General features: G+C 36.1%; 1 protein-coding gene across 2 annotated transcripts in view; it reads left to right on the top strand.

Annotated features, from left to right (window-relative positions):
- CABCOCO1 (ciliary associated calcium binding coiled-coil 1) overlaps positions 1 to 17,215 on the top strand; it is a 167,462-nt gene that overhangs the window by 12,529 nt on the left and 137,718 nt on the right. The window contains exon 1 of one of the 2 annotated variants that reach the window (XM_078150599.1): positions 7,159 to 7,240. The exons of the other annotated variant lie outside the window; for it this stretch is intronic. Coding sequence (XP_078006725.1) covers positions 7,190 to 7,240 — 51 coding nt within the window. The 5' untranslated portion in view covers positions 7,159 to 7,189. Of the gene's footprint in view, positions 1 to 7,158; positions 7,241 to 17,215 lie in introns of those variants that run through there. 2 annotated transcript variants of the gene reach the window in all.

The following is a 17,215-nucleotide window of genomic DNA, read 5'->3' on the forward strand; positions in this document are numbered from 1 at the left end:
TCATGTCATGTCATCACCTCCCTGATGTCATGGTCCTCTTCAAGAATGAAGGACAAACCACAAACACAATTATGAATAGCTTATAATAAAATTTACAGTGGAATACATGACATTCATAGAGCATCAGATCACAAAGTTGGAATCAGAAAGAGTCTTAGAGCCCATTCTAGTCCCACCCCTTGTTTTACAGGAGGGAAAAACTGAAGCACAAAAAATTTATGTGAATTGCTCAGTGCCGCAGATACAGGATCTAAACTCAGGTCTTCCTGGCTCCAAGTCTAGCATTCTATCCATTATGCCACCTTACTGCCTAACTGCTTGGGTTGGTGTCAGAAATTATTAGCATTATATATAATTCTTTTAACTTTTTAACATTTTTGTTTTATAAGTTTATTATTTGTATTTTGCAAGTAATATTAATCTGTCCCTCCCACTACTCTTGCTCCTAACTCAGCAACTTTTATAAAAATCACTCAATACATATCTATATAGTCCCAAAAAACAAATTCCACATTAGCCACATCCAGAAATGTATTTCTCTTTCTGCATTTTAAGTTCAGCATCTCTTTATCAGGAAGTGAGTGACCTATCTCATCTTCATTCTCTTGGACTCCTGGCTGATCATTGTGTTGATCAGTATTCTAAAGCCTTTAAAAGGCTATTTCTTCTTTCTCTTTAATTTTGTTATCATTCTAGAAATTGTTCTCCTACTTCTACCTATCTCACCCAGTATAAATTCATAAAGTTCTTCCAAGTTTCCCCTGAAATTTTGCATTTCATTATTTATTATGGCAAAATAATATTACAATGTATTCATATATCACATTTTGTATAGCCATTCCCTAATAGGAGGAACTCTCTTGGGTTCTAATTTTGGCTACCAAGGAAAGAACTACTATAAATATTTTTGAATATGGAGATGGATCCTTTTCCTTTTTTACTTAATTCATTTGGAGAATAGACCTATTGGTAGTATAGCTGGATTAAAGGGTGTGCATATTTTAATAATTTTAATAATTTTCTGTCACTTTCCCCTTTCATCATCTTTGCCCATATGATAGGTGTGGGATGAAATAGCAGAGTTGTTTTAATTTTCATTTTTCTAACTTAGAGATTTGGAGCATTTTTTCATACAGTTGTTAATAGCTTGGACTTCTTTTGAAAACTGCCTGTTCATATCCTTTGATCATTTATCTATTGGAGAATAGCTTTTGGGCTTATAAATTGGAATTTGTTCCATCTATTTCTTGGAAATGAGATTTTTATAGAGAAACTTTTTGCAAATATGTTTCCCTGTTCTTGTTTCCCTTCTCATTTTTATGACATTAGATTTATTTGTGAAAAAAAAACCTTTTTAATTTTCTGTAATCAAAATTGTCCTCTTCATCTTGCGTGTTCCTGTTTGGTCATGGATTCTTCTCCATCCAGGGCAGCTAGGTGGTGCTATAGTGCAGAGAACGCTGGGTTTGAAGTCAAGAAGACTCATATTCCTGAGTTCAAATCTGGCTGCAGACACTACTGTGTGACCCTGGATGAGTCATTTAACCCTGTCTGCCTCAATTTCTTCATCTGTAAAAGCTGGAGAAGAAAATAGCAAACTGCTTCAGTATTTTTGCCAAGAAAACCCAAAATGGGATCAAGAAGACTTGGACACAACTGAAACAACTGAACAATTTCTCCATCCATAGGTCCAAAAGATAATTTCTTCTTTGATCCTCTAATTTATTTATGGTGTAACCTTTTATAAATTAATAATAATAATAACAGATGACAGAGAGAATCGAGGAAGTTGCCTGAGCTCTCCCCAGTTTCCCTTAGAAATAATGTTAAATCAAGCTTCTAAGTAGATTCTGGAGCTACAGAACCCACAAAAGGATAGAGTGAAACAATTTTCCAGCTTAATATAACTGAGAAGGAATTCAGGAAAGGTCTGTCTAGCTTGGGTAAAAGGGGAGCGCAGCCCAGCTCAGAAGGTGTCCGGGCAAGCCAGCAGGAGGTTCTTAGCCGCAACACATATCAGCAACTGAGGCCCCTCGGTCCTGGCTCAGCAGGTCACTGTGACACCTCCAGCCCCAGCACAGAAAACAAACTGCCAATCTCAGAACCCCTAGCACAACAGATGTGACTAGGCTGGGCCACCCCAGCAGAATGGGCAAGCCACCAGCGCCTCAGGCCTGGGTGCAGAAAGCCAGTGATCAGGTCCCTGGCCTCCAGCACAAGAAGCTTGGGACTGTGCCCCAGGAGCAGAGTTCAATTTTAAAAGTCACAAAATCGGCTAAAAATGAGCAAAAAACAGAAAAGAGCCCTGACCTAGAAAGCTACTATGGGGACAGGAAAGATCCAAACACAAACACAGCAAAGGACAACAATGTCAAAATGCCTACATGTGAAGCCTCAAAGGGGAATATGCATCAGTTTCAAGCCCAGAAACCCTTTGTGGAAGAACTCAAAAGGGATTTTAAAAATCAAATAAGAGAGGTAGAAGAAAAATTGGGAAAAGACATGAGTTATGCAAGGGAGAGTCAACAGCTTGGAGAAGGAGGGACAAAAATTGACTGAAGAAAACAATTACTTAAAAAGTAGAATTGTCCAAATGGAAAAGGAAGTATAAAAGCTAACTAAAGAAAAGAATTCCTTAAAAATTAGAATTGGACAAGTGGAAGCTAATGACTATGAGACATAAGAATCAGTCAAACAAAATCAAAAGAATTAACAAAATAGAAGAAAGTTAAAAATACCTCATTGGGAAAACAACTGACCTGGAAAATAGATCTAAGAGATGAAAGAATCAGAGCTGAATATAAAATCTGATTTTCAAATACAAGACTCAAGAAAAGCATACAAATGTGACCAGAAAAGAGAAAACATAAGGGATTTAATAAACTTAAATTGTTTACATCCTTACACAGGAAGGTGATACTTGTAACTCTTAAGAATTTTATCACTATTAGGGTAGTCAGGAGTATATATAGATGGAGGGTGCGGGTATAAGTTGACTTTTATGAAGTGATATCCAAAAAAACCCCAAAACAAAATTAAAGGTGAGAAAGAGGATTGTACTGGGAGAAAAGAGAAAGGAAAGATAGAATGGGGTAAATTACCTCACATGAAGATGTGCAAAAGACCTTTAACAGTGGAGGGAAAGATTGGAAGTGAGTGAGCATAACTTGAGCCTTACTCTCATTAGAATGGGCTCAAAGAGGAAGTAATATACACACTCAAATTCTTAGAGGAGAAGTTAAGTAAATTACAGGAAGAAATAGATAGCAAAACTATAATTGTGGGGGACCTTAACCTCCCCCTCTCAGAACTAGATAAATCTAACCACAAAATAAACAAGAAAGATGTTAAGGAGGTGAATAGAATTTTTAAAAAGTTGGATATGATAGATCTCTCAATAAAGTTGAATGAAGATAAAAAGGAATTACCTTTTTTTGAATGGTATATGACACTTACACAAAAACTGACCATATATGAGGGCATAAAAACCTCACAATCCAGTGCAGAAAGGCAGAAATATTAAATGCATCCTATTCAGATAATAATGCAATAAAAATTACATGTAATAAAGGGCCATGGAAAGATAGATCAAAAATTAACTAGAAACTAAATAATCTAATAATAATAGTGGGTCAAACAAGAAATCATAGAAACAACCAATAATTTCATCAAAGACAACAATAATGAGACAACATGCAAAAATTTATGGGATTCACCAAAGCAATTCTTAGGGAAAATTTTGTATCTCTAAATGTTTACATGAATAAAACAGAGAAAGCAGAACAATGAATTAGGCGTGCAACTAAAAAAGCTAGAAAAAGAAAAATTAAAAATCCTCAAATACGTACCAAAGAAATCAGAGGAAAGATTAATAAAATTGACAGTGAGAAAACTATTGAATTAATAAATGAAACTTAGAGCTGGTTTTATGGGAGAATAAATGAAATAGATAAACCTTTGGCTAATTGATTAGAAAAAAAAAAAAGAAAACCAAATTACCAGTATCAAAAAAGTAAAGGGTGAATTCACCTGCAATGTAGAGGAAATTAATAACTAGAAGTTATGTTGCCTAGCTGTATGCTAATACATCTGACAATCTAAGTCAAATGGATGAATATTTACAAAAATATAAATTGCTCAGTTGAATGGAAGAGGAAATAAAATACTTAACCCCATTTTAGAAAAAGAAATTGAATAAGCCATCAATGAACTCCCTAAGAAAAAAATCTCCAGGGCCAGATGGATTTGCAAGTGATTTCTACCAAACATTTAAAGGACAATTAATTCCAATACCATGTAAACTATTTGGGAAAATAGGTGAAGAAAGAGTCCTACCAATTTTTTTTTTTTATGACACAACCATGGTGCTGATACCTAAACCATGAAGAGCCAATACAGAGAAAGAAAATTATAGAGCAATTTCCCTAATGAATGTTGATGCAAAAATTTTAAAGAAAGTATTAGCAAAGAGATTACAGCAATTTACTATGAAGATAATACACTATGACCAGGTAGGATTTATAACAGAAATGCAGAACTGGTTCAATATTAGGAAAACTCTTAGCATAATTAACCATATCAATAACAAAACTAACAAATCATATGATTATCTCATAGATGCAGGAAAAGCTTTTGACAAAATATAGCACCCATTCCTATTCAAAAAAAAAAAAGAGAGCATAGGAATAAATGGAGTTTTCCTTCAAATGATAAGTAGTATCTATCTAAAACCACCAGCAAGCATTATCTGAAACGAAGATAAGCTAGAACCTTTCCCAAAAAAATCAAAGGTGGACCAAGGATGCTCATTATCACCACTATTATTCAATATTGAACTAGAAATGTTAGCTTTAGCAATAAGAGAAGAAAACAAAATTGAAGAAATTAGAATAGACAATGAGAAAACAAAACTATCACTCTTTGCAGGTGATGTGATGGTATTCTTAGAGAATCCTAGAGAATCAGCTAAAAAACTACTTGAAACAAATAACAGTTTTAGCAAAGTTGCAGGACACAAAAGAAACCCACATAAATCAACAGCATTTCTATATATTACAAACAAAGCCCAGGGGCAAAAGATAGAAAGAGAAATTCCATTTAAAATAACTATAAAAAATATAAAATATTTGGGAATCTATCTGCCAAAACAAACCCAGGAACTATATGAACACAATTACAAAACACTTTCTCACAAAATCAGATCTAAACAATTGGAAAAACATCAATTGCTCATGGGTAGGCTGAGCTAATATAACAAAAATGACAATTCTGTCTAAATTAATTTACTTACTCAGTGTCATACCAATCAAATTACCAAAAATTGTTTTACAGAACTAGAAAAAATAATGACAAAATTCATCTGGAAGAAGAAAATGTCAAGAATATCAAGGGAATTAATGAAAAAAAAATACAAAGGAAGGTGACCTAGCCATACCAGATCAATGTTATAAAACAGAAACTGTTAAACTATTGGGTACTGGATAAAAAATAGAGTGGTGGATCAGTGGAATAGGTTAGCTACACAAGACATAGTAGTAAATGACTATGGTAATCTACTGTTTGATAAACCCAAAGACTCCAACTTCTGGAATAGGAACTCACTATTTGATCAAAAACTGCTGGGAAAACTGGAAAATAGTATGGCAGAAACTCAGGGTAGATCAACATCTCACACTTCATACCAAGATAAAGTCTAAATAGGTACAATATTTAGACAAATTAGAAGAGCAAGAAATAGTTTACCTATCAGATCTATGGAGAAGAGAAGAATGTATCACCAAACAAGAGATAGAGAACATCATGAAATGCAAAATGGACACTTTTGAATTTAAAATTAAATTAAAAAGGTTTTGCACAAACAAAACCAATGCAACCAAAATTAGAAAGAAAGCAGAAAGCTGGGAAACAACTTTTACACACAATATTTCTGATAAAGGCCTCCTTTCTTAAATATAGAGAACTGAGTCAAATTTATTATAATAATACAAGTCATCCTCAAATTGATAAATGGTCAAAGGACATGAACAAGAGGTTTTCAGATGGAGAAATTAAAGCTATCTATAGTCATATTTTAAAATGCTCTAAATCATTATTGGCTTATGCAACTTAATGCATAAATACACAAATGCAACTTAAAACAACTCTGAAGTACCACCTCATGTCTACCAGATTGGTTAATATGACAGAAAAGGAAAGTGATAAATGTTGGAGAAGATGTGGGAAAATTGGAACACTAATGCATTGTTGGTGGAGTTGTGAACTGATCCAGTCTTCTTGGAGAGCAATTTGGAGCTGTGCCCAAAGGGCTATAAAACCCTGCATACCCTTTGATCCAGCAATACCATTACTAGGTCTGTATCCCCCCAAAAAGGGGAAAGGATCCACATGTACAAAAATATTCATAGCAGCTCTTTTTGTCGTGGCCAAGAATTGGAAATTGAGGGGATGCCCCTCAGTTGGGGAATGGCTGAACAAGTTGTGGTATATGAATGTAATGGAATACTATTGTGCTATAAGAAATGTTGAGCAGGTGGATTTCAGAAAAACTTGGAAAGACTTACATGAACTAATACTCAGTGAAGTGAACAGAACCAGGAGAACATTGTACACAGTAACAGCAATATTGTATGATGATCAACTATGATAGACTTAGCTCTTTTCAGCAGTACAATGATCCAATGTAATTCCAAAAGACTCAGGATAGAAAATGCTGTCCAAAACCAGAGAGAGAGTGTGGAGTCTGAATGCACATCAAAGCATCCTATTTTCACTTTTTGTTGTCATTTTTTGTTTTTTCTTTCTCATGATTTTTCCCTTTTGTTCTGATTTTCCTTTCACAACATGACTAATGTGGAAATGTGTTTATCATGATTGTATATGTGTAACCTATATCAGACTGCTTGGTGTCTTGGAAAGGGGGAAGAGGAGGAATAAAAGGAGAAAAATTTGGATCTCAAAATCTTATAAAAATGATGTTGAAAATTATCAAAATGTAATAATAATATAATAATAATAATAATAATAATAGCAGCTTTTCTTTACTACTTGAAGGCTTACAAAGTGCTATACATATATCATCTCATTTAATATAATTGTATACCCATTTAAAGCTTATCTTGGAATTTGGTGCTGTCGGTCCAAGTCTGACTTCTGCCAGCCTCTGTCCAGTTTTCCTGGCAGTGTTTGTGAAATGGGTGAGGTAGAAATGAAGAAGAGAGGCCTTCCTGCAGAAACTAGTTCTGTGAGTTTATCAAATACTATGTCACTGTGTTTCTGTACTTCTTCATACCTGCATCTGATCTATTCCACTGAGTCACCTGTCTCTCCCTCTCTTTTCAAACCAGTACTAAGTCATTTTAAATTAAAACTGCTTCATAGTACAGTTTGAAATCTGCCACTAATCAACCCCCTTCTTTCCCATTTTTTCCCTTTATTAGCCTTGAGATTTACCTTTTCTGTATTTCTATATGAATTTTTTTCATTTTGTTATTTTTTCTATTTCCACAAAATATGCTTTTGGGAGTTTTATTGGTACAGAATTGAACAAGTAAATTAGTTTACATATTATTAGATGCCATTATTTGTTGTTTGGTCATTTCCATTCTGTTCAACTCTTTGTGACCCCATTTGAGGTTTTCTTGGCGAAGATACTGAAGCGGTTTGTCATTTCCTTCTCCAACTCATTTTATAGTTGAGGAAACTGAGGCAAACAGGGTTAAGTGACTTGCCCAGGGTTACTCAGCTAATAAGTGTCTAAAAGCCAGATATGAACTCAGGTCTTCCCTACTCCAGACCTAGTACTCTATCCACTTCACCACCTAGCTGCCCATTATTAGATAGAATTAAATAATATTAGATAATATTATCATTTTTATTATAAAGGTTCAATTTATCCATGAGCAGTTAACTTTCATCCATTTTTCCTCTCTGGTTTTCCATTTCCTACTTCATAAGATTGTCTTGAGGTTCACAGGATAATGTATGTAAAATATTTTGCACATTCGAAGTGCTGTAGAAATGGCAGTTATTATAATAATTATTATCATTAAAATTATCATTATTACTATTATTAACATTGGAAGCTTTAGGCCTTCAGGGCACTGGTATAGTTTCTGGCTATAAGCATATATCAATGCTCTTTAAACAGTATCATAGGGACAAGGAGAAGACCTGGAGAGGATGCCATTTTTCTTCCTGTTCCCCCAAATGCCAGAGAGTTCTTAGGGAGGTGTGGCATGCAATCCCCACCTGACTCATCAGTCATCTTCCACTCTCTCCTCCCCTCTGAAGGGAAAGATGGATCTACTTATAGGACAGAGTAGAGAGAGGCTACTTGTGGTATTTTGGGCACTGAATATCTTAAACAGAATTATTAGTATTTTCTTATTTCAATTCAGTTAAAACCCAACAGTTATTTATTGTGAATGTACTATGCGCTTATCGCAGTGTTGGGTGCTAGAAAGCAAGATGCTAGTCCAAAGCCTGTAGGGTTTTGCCTCAAGGTGGGAGATTTGAAGAACACAAAAATATAACCTATGCCCTCTATCAGAAGAGCAGAAGAAGGTAGGGTTGAGAAGAGACCGGAGTTTAGAATTTCATAGCCTGTTTGCTCCCTTTATCTTTCCCTCTATCCCTAAAGAAATCCTTGAAGAAAGGAGCTGTCCATATACTTTGGAGTGGTCAAGTACTTGACTGTGGTCTTGAAGGAGAATAGTTTTTGAGCGTATATCTTATCTTCTGGGATAAAATTTAAACTCTTTATCCTGGCCTTTAAAGCCCTCTATGATCTGCCTCCAACCCATATTTCCAGACTTGTTTTATGTTACCCCCATGCATATTCCTTATATTCTAGCTAAATTGACTACAACCTGTTTCCTGACATAAGTGTGCCATCTCTTGTGCCCTTCAAGTTGGCAGAATGCGTTTTATCACAGTATTATTTCATGGGATATTTGGCCATCAGGTAACTCAGTGCTAGTAAACATATACAAAAATGGTCACCATGAAAACGATTATAGTTTACCTGCTGAGGCTGAAAAGGTAGAGAAATTCTATAAAGAACTGGATAAACCTTCCAAATGAAGTTAGCCTATACTCTGATACTTGGTGACTCCTCTGCAAAGACAGGAAAAGGTAAAGGTGGGGAAGCATTTATAAGAAAGTATAATTCAGCAAAAATGAATGAGAGATGTCAAAGAAATGAAAACTTTTGTTTCTCTCTCTACGACTTCCTTGCTCTTCCTTTAGGCAGCTTACCTAGTTCAGGCTTCCACCACATACCACCCCACTTAATTATTGCCATACCCTCCTAACTGGTCTCTCCCAACTACCATCCATCTTACATACTGCTGCCAAAGGAATTTTCTTTTTTGGCACATATCCTGCACATGATTCCACTACTCAATCAACTCTCCTGGCCTCTTATTGACTCTAACATAAAATGTAAGCTTTAGTTTAGTTTTTAAAACACTCTACAACCTGGCCCCAACTTATCATTGCAGCTTCCCTGGACATTACTTCCCCTCCAGCACTCTGCCATGCATCCAAATGAGCCTTCTCTCTGTTACTCATACCCCAAAATCCTTTTCCAACCTCAGAGCTTTTGCAATGACCTTTCCCCATGCCTGACATGTATTTAGTCCTCACCTCCCCTTTATAGAATCCCTCTCCTTTAACATGAAGTTCAAGCCTCATCTTCTGCATGGAGTCACTGTTGATTGCCCACATTTTAGGTCTTTTCCTCTCAAATAATATTACATTTGACTATTTTGTATTTATTTATTTTCTCTTTGTGCTGCATTTATTTTTATATGTGCCTATTGTCTTCCCCACTAGAATGTCATCTTGAGAGTAGAGGTTGTTTCATTTTTTGTACTTGTGCCCTTTGTGTCTAGAACATAAATGTTAACTGATTGATTGATTGACTTGCAGATTATACAGAAGCCTCATGATTTTATTTTATTTTATTTCATAAGCAGTTTTTTCAGGAAAAAAATCTGTTGTTTGCTAGATATGGTGAGCACAGAATAATATCACAAAATTAATTTGAAATGAATTCCATTTTAACAGACAGAAAAAGATTTGTTATTGATGTGAAAGTTATCCAGGAATCAATTGTCTGTGTACAGTCACACCGTTGAACTTGTCAGAGCTAAGATCAGAATTAGTAAAAAGCATGAAGAAAGAAGAATAATCAGAACAGGATCTAGTGTAAATTGAAACAACTCAATCTTGAATGATTTAGACAAGCAACTGACAATCAAAGATAGGGAATGGACAACAGAAATGGCATCAGAACCATTTTAACAGAAGTTTAACTCTTTCATCCCAAAGGCACTGAGAGATGAAAATGGAAGGACAATAAAAAGTAGGAAAATAGAAAAGATACGTAAACGCTCATTTTTTATTTTATTGATTTATTATTCTTTATTTTAACAAACTGTTTCCTCTATCAAGGAACATGGATATACTCATAGGGAAAGTAGAAATGGTATGACAAAGAATAAAGAAAAGAAAAACAAGCGAGATTGAACCAAATGTACAGAGCAGAGATCTAGACTTGAAGCCACACAATTATAAGGGTATCGAAAGATCAGTATCCTGGGTATCTGGAAAATGAAAGGGTACCAAAGACATGGGAAAAAATTCTCAGATCTTATTAATAGTGGAAAAATGTGAGCAAGGGAGCATAAATAACCATCTATGTCACTACTCTCACATCTATACCAAATCTTTATGCTAGTCTTCTCTACATGTGTAACCCGAGGGATCACCATGTTGAACTCATAGTCTGGGGAGGCAGATTTAAAAAGGCCCAAGTTTGTGGTCATTTTGCCCTTGGAAGAGCAGTTATGAAACACAAGAGAAAACTCCCTAATGATAAGGCGGGAAGTTGGGATCTTAGCCCTGCTTAGGAAAGGCCATCTCCTCTGTGTGGCTCCCAGAGCTGAGCAAAATTTTACACATGAAGCTAGGGCATTCGTGATGATGGCATGAATAGAGAACAAGTAGACTTTGATAAATATATCCAGCAATGAACCACTTCTGTAGCATTTTATAATTGACTAAAGGATGCAGATAATATGAGTTCCTATTGTGTTTATTGTTTGTTGATTAGGAAAAAGAATTTTATTCAGTGAAGTAATATACTACCTTATAGACTCTTTTTCAACCAGATGTCTCCCATCCATAGATAAGACAGACAGACAGACACACAGATAGATAGATAGATAGATAGATAGATAGATAGATAGATAGATAGATAGACAGACAGACAGACAGACAGAACGGTAGATAGACAAATAGTCAGATAGATAGATAATTGAGGTCTTTATATGTACCAGGTACTGTGCTAAGCACTGGGGATAAAACAAGAAAACAAAACGGTCCCTATTCTCTAGAAGTGTAATTCTAATGGGGAAGACAACACATAAAGGGGAGCTGGAAAATAGAAGGAGTCAGGAGTGTACCCACATAAGTGAGGAGGTAGAGCTAACATGAGAGTCCTGAGAGTGAGGTGAACTGAGAGTGAAGTGAACAGTGCTGGAATCCCTTATGAAGTGGCCATACCAGCCAGGGATTCATCAGCCAGAAGGCCAGGCACCAAGACCTTCCAATGTCAAGTTAGCCAAGTCTGGAGTGGACATGGAACAGCCCTTGGAAAGAAAAAGAATAACACCAGAAATAACCCTCTGATCAGAAACACTAAGAAAGGCACAAAGCATGGAGATGTATGCTTGTCAAAGGTGATTACCCCTCTACTGGAAAAGATTCAGAACAGATGGCCAAGTACGGGCCAGGACCCAGCTGATCTCTCCCAACATTTCCCTCTAAACAACTTTAAAATAATTCCTGAAATCAGATTTGAGAGCAGCAGAGCCAACAAAAGATCAAAAGGAGATATTTTTCTGCCTGAAACAACTTAGGAGGCCTGCAAAAAAGGTCTATAACACCTGGTTCACAATCCCAGGGCAGAAAGAGAGTTGTGATCAGTCACAAAGGAGCAGGGGACCTGATTACAATTCCAGGGCCAAGAGGAGTGCTAGTACTTGAGGCTTCAGGGGAGTAGGGGCCCTTCCTGGGTAAAGACCAGAGTGTAGACCAGAAGAGCAGTGCCCGAACCTTGCTTAGGATCACACCACCCTAGAAGCATGGAAAACTTGCATACCCCCTGAACTAGCTCTGAAAACAGTAGCACAGAAAAGCTTGGAGCTTGGCACAATGCCTCCCCACCCCTAGTTGAGCAGAGCCCAACTTTATCATGAAGCTCAAAGTCAAGAAATAGGCTAGTAAGATGAGCAAATGAGAAAAAAAAGAACTTGACCATAAAACGTTTCCACCGTGGCAGAGAAGAACGAGACATATACTTAGAAGATAACAGAAATATGAAAACCACTACAAGCAAAGCCTCAAAGAAAAATGCTAATTGGACCCAAATCCCACAAGAATTCCTAAAAGAGCAAAAGAAAGAGACAAAAGTGGTAGAGGGAAAAATGGGGGAAAAATGAGAGTGATGCAAGAAAATTATGAAGAGAGAATTAATAGCTTGTTAAAAGAGGCATAAAATTACTGAAGAAATAACACCTTAAAAAATAGAGTTGGCTGATGCTAAAAGAGGCATAAAAATTCACTGAAGAGAAGAACTCTTTTAAAAACAGAATTTGCCAAATGGAAAAAGAGGTACAAAGGCTCACTAAAGAAAATAATTCTTGAAAAATTAGAATTAGGCAAGTAGAAGCTAATGACTGCATGAGACATCAAGAAACAATAAAAAAGTCAAAAGACCTAAAAAAAGAAGACAATGTGAAATATCTCATCAGAGAAAATACTGGCCAAGGAAAATAGATCAAGTATAATTTAAGAATTATTGGCCTACGTGAAAGCCATAATTTAAAAAAAAAAAAAGCCCTGGGCAGCTAGGTGGCATAGTGAATAGAGCTCTGGCTTTGGAGTCAGGAGGACCTGAGTTCAAGTCCGACCTCTGACACTTGACACTTACTAGCTGTGTGACCCTGGGCAAGTCATTTTACCCCAATTGCCTTTCTAAAAGAAAGAAAGAAAGGAAGGAAGGAAGGAAGGAAGGAAGGAAGGAAGGAAGGAAGGAAGGAAGGAAGGAAGGAAGGAAGGAAGGAAGGAAGGAAGGAAGGAAGGAAGGAAGGAAGGAAGGAAGGAAGGAAGGAAGGAAGGAAAAAAGAAAAGAAATTTAAAAAGAGCTTAGACATCATATTTCAAGAAATTATGAAGGAAAACTATTACCAATATCATAGATCCAAAGGGTAAAATAGAAATTAAAAGAATCCACCAATCACCTTTTGAAAGAGATCCCAAAATGAACTCCCAAGGAATGTTATAGCCAGATTTCAGAGTTCCTAGGTCAAGGAGAAAATATTGTAATCAGTCAGGAAAAAAAAAAAGTCAAACATTTATGGAGCCACAGCCAGGAACACACAAGATTTAGAAGTTTCCCTTTTAAAGGAGTAGGGAACTTAGAATATGATATTCCAAAAGGCAAAGGAGCTAGGATTACAACCAAGAATAACCTACTCAGAAAAAAAATGAGTATAATCTATTGAGGGTAAAAATTGATATTTAATGAAATAGAGGTTTTCCAAGCATTTCTGATGAAATGAAGAGCTGAATAGAAAATTTGATAGTTAAACAAAAGACTCAAGAGAAGCATAAAAAGGTAAACATGAAAGAGTAATCACCTCCTAAGAACTTTATCATTATTAGGGCAGTTAGAATGAGTTTACATAGAGGGCATGAGCATGAATCAATTATGTCAGGATGAGTTTAATTTATAAAGGTAAGAGTCATTCCCCAGATGATAAATGGTCAAAGGACATGAACAGACAATTTTCAGAAGAAGAAATCAAAGCTATCTATAGTCACATAAAAATGCTTTAAATTACTATTTACTAGAGAAAAACCAAGTAAAACAACTCTGAAGTACCACCTCACACCTATCAGAGATGATAAATACCAGAGCAGATGTGGGAAAATAGGTACATTATTAAACTGTTGATAGAGTAGTGAACTGGTTCAATCATTCTGGAGGACAATCTGGAACTATGTCCGAAGGCATAACCTTCCACTAGGCCTGTACTTCAAAAAGATCAAAGAAAAATGAAAAGGATCTATATATACAAAAGTATTTATAACAGCTCTTTCTGTGGTAGCAAAGAATTGAAAATGGAGGGGATGTGCATTGATTGGAATGGCTGAACAAGTTGTAGATGTGATTATGATAGAATACTATTGTGTTATAATATATGATGATAAGAGTGGTTTCAAGAAAAAAAAACACATGGCAAGACTTATATGAACTGAAGCAAAAAGAAATCTGAAGAACCAGGAGATCAAGGTGTACAGTGACAGTAATATTGTAATGATGATCAATGATGAAAGACTTGGCTACTCTGATCAATACAGTGATTCAGGAAAATTCCAAAGGAACCATGATGAAATAATGCTATCCACCTCCAGAGAGAGAATTGATGAGCTCTGAATGCAAATTGAAGTAGAAATCTCTCTCTCTCTCTCTCTCTCTCTTCTCTCTCTCTCTCTCTCTCTCTGTGTGTGTGTGTGTGTGTGTCTCTCTCTCTCTCTCTCGGATATGGCTATTATGGAAATATGTTTTACATGATTTCACATGCATAATTGATATCATATTGTTTGCCTTTTCAATGGGTGGGGGAGGGGTGGGAGGGAGAAAGAGAGACTGGAACTCAAAATTTAAAAAGAAAGGAATGTTTAAAATAAATAAATATGTTACTCCCTTTGACACTGTATTTTAGTCCAACTGAACTCTGAGTTCAGCTGGATTTCTCCCAGCTCCTATACTTGCATCACCCCCATTCTTTAAATGCACTATCTTCATTACTCTGAGGGTCAAATCTTTCTCTTCCTTCAAGATCCATATCAGTTTACATCTCCTCCATTAACCTTCCTTGAACCTAACTAAAAGTGGCACATCCCTTCCCAGACCTTCTTGTAGCTTATTTTCTGCTTGTTTCCTTTGACCCTATTACATCCTACCTTTGTCATATTTGCTCATGTATGTATCTTAACCTTCTTATCATACCAGAAGCTCCTCAAGAATAGGAACTAAGGCATTTATCATCATTGTATCTCCAGCAGCTAGAACATGCCTTGAACAATAATAGGTGTTTAATAAATTCTTATTGAATTTAATCAAGAGCTAATTTGAATTGTGCAGTCTCCAACTGAACTGCCCTAGCTGTTCCTAAGAAAAGTAGGTATTATGGAAGATCATTTGACTTCTGGTCCACGGGAAAAGATTGTGGGAAAAGAAATTGAGATGAGTAAGAAGGAATGGAAAATGATGTGGGCAATTTGGAGGGGTTTGGATGAGCGACATAGGCTAGAGGTTAAATTCAGGGAGGAAAAATTGGGGAGCAATTCAAGGATTTGAAGGAGATAACTCTCCAGATGCAGATTTTGGACAATATTGTCCTTCTGGGTTGAAGGAAAAACAGTATCAAAAGTGACTAAACAAAATACAAAAGGACTAAAGAAGACCAAGGAAGGGTGAGGGAGTAGGACCTGAAGAGGACTCAAGAAGGAAAGGAGAAGGTGGTTGGCAAGATAAGTAAAAAAAAAAGTGTATATTGGACAATTAGAAGATAAATCAGATTGGTAGATGGGATTTGTGGATGAGACAGATTGGTAAAATCAGAAAAGAGTTTGATACAAAGGGAGGTGAAGTATGGATATGGATTGTTTAAAATAAAGAAAGGGAGATAGAGTTGTTGAGTTATTAACAAGTGATAATTGGCCATAAAGAACTTAAGGTGTTTAGGGATGAGGTGTAAACATCCCTGTAGTTTAGAAAAAAGGCAAGGATTCAACTCTCAACCAATGTAGGGAGTAGGGGAAATAGTATAGTGACTTGTACAGAGTATGTGATGTTTATATTCTTCTCATATTCCTAGTATAAGCTATGTCCCTCCCATATGAAAAGTTGAAGAGATTCAAAGCATGGTTTTCTACACTCCAGGTTGTTAAGGACAGTGAAGAGTTCCTAAAGGGGGGATGCTTCAGTGGACAAAGGGAGGAGATCGAAAGTGGAGGAGTGTTAACCCTTGTCAGGATGTTGGAGAGTGAAAGTGGGAAGAGAGAAGAGAAAGGGAAAAGAGGAGGAGAAAGGGAAAGAAGGAGACAGCAATACACTTGTTAAAAGAAAATGTGTGGCTCTTCTTGAGGAACTGGATGATCTAAGGAAACAGCTGCTTGTCATCCAAAGAATGAGTCACAGAAGCAATCAGGAAAGAGAGAGTGCAATGAGGGTCAGAAAATGAAAGAAATTTGGGAATTGTTATTTTGCTGCTCAGTGATATTGAGGCAGCTATTTGTCAACTGGATAATGACAAGGAAAAGGTTTTGTTTTTGTTTTTGTCTTCTTGTGGAAAGAATGTAATACATAAAAGTCCTCTGATTTCTAGTGATTCACAAAGGTACAAATGATATTGCCAAAGGGAATCTAAAAATATCCCTAATGATTGTGTGATCTTTCACAAGAAACACAACCACAGTGATATGGGTTATGTTTTCCCCACTGTTTGCCGCTAAAGCAAGGGATGAAGAAGAGAGCAATTGATTTAAAAGTTGGCATTTGAGAAGAGTATTTGGACTTCCAGATGATGGTATAAAACATAGGGCTGATAGATTCCTTACCAGAAATGGAGCAGACTTAAGAAAAGCTGGTAACAATGTACTTGCAAGGTGTCTTGAAAATCTAACGAAAACACTATAAACTAAAAGTGATGGAAAAGGGAGACTACTGTCTATGTCTATATTTCACTCAAATTGAATGACGTACAAAGAAGGAAGAACAGTAGTTTAGACAAACAAAAACTCATAGTGGAAAAGTGCCAAGAAAGGAGATAATATTAAAGTCCCTGACTTCTTATGTCTGTATACAACCTCTCAAAGTTTAGGCAACAAAGAAGAATTAGAAATCCTAATTCAAGTAAGAAAGTTCGGTATCACAAGTACTACTGAGACTTGGTAGAATGAAATGCATGACTGGACTATGGCTTTAGATAGGTATCCTTATTTCAAGATAAACAGTATAAGTAAAAGGGGGCAGGAGAATTGCCTTATATATTAAAAAAGTTATAATCATGTGAGGATATTAAGGAACCAGAAAAGGGAAGTATGGTAGAGAACATGTGGGTGAAAGGCAGTGAAAGGA

This window comes from Phascolarctos cinereus, unplaced genomic scaffold, assembly GCF_003287225.1.
Source record: "Phascolarctos cinereus isolate Bilbo 61053 unplaced genomic scaffold, phaCin_HiC Scaffold_3;HRSCAF=262, whole genome shotgun sequence".
NCBI lineage: Eukaryota > Metazoa > Chordata > Mammalia > Diprotodontia > Phascolarctidae > Phascolarctos > Phascolarctos cinereus.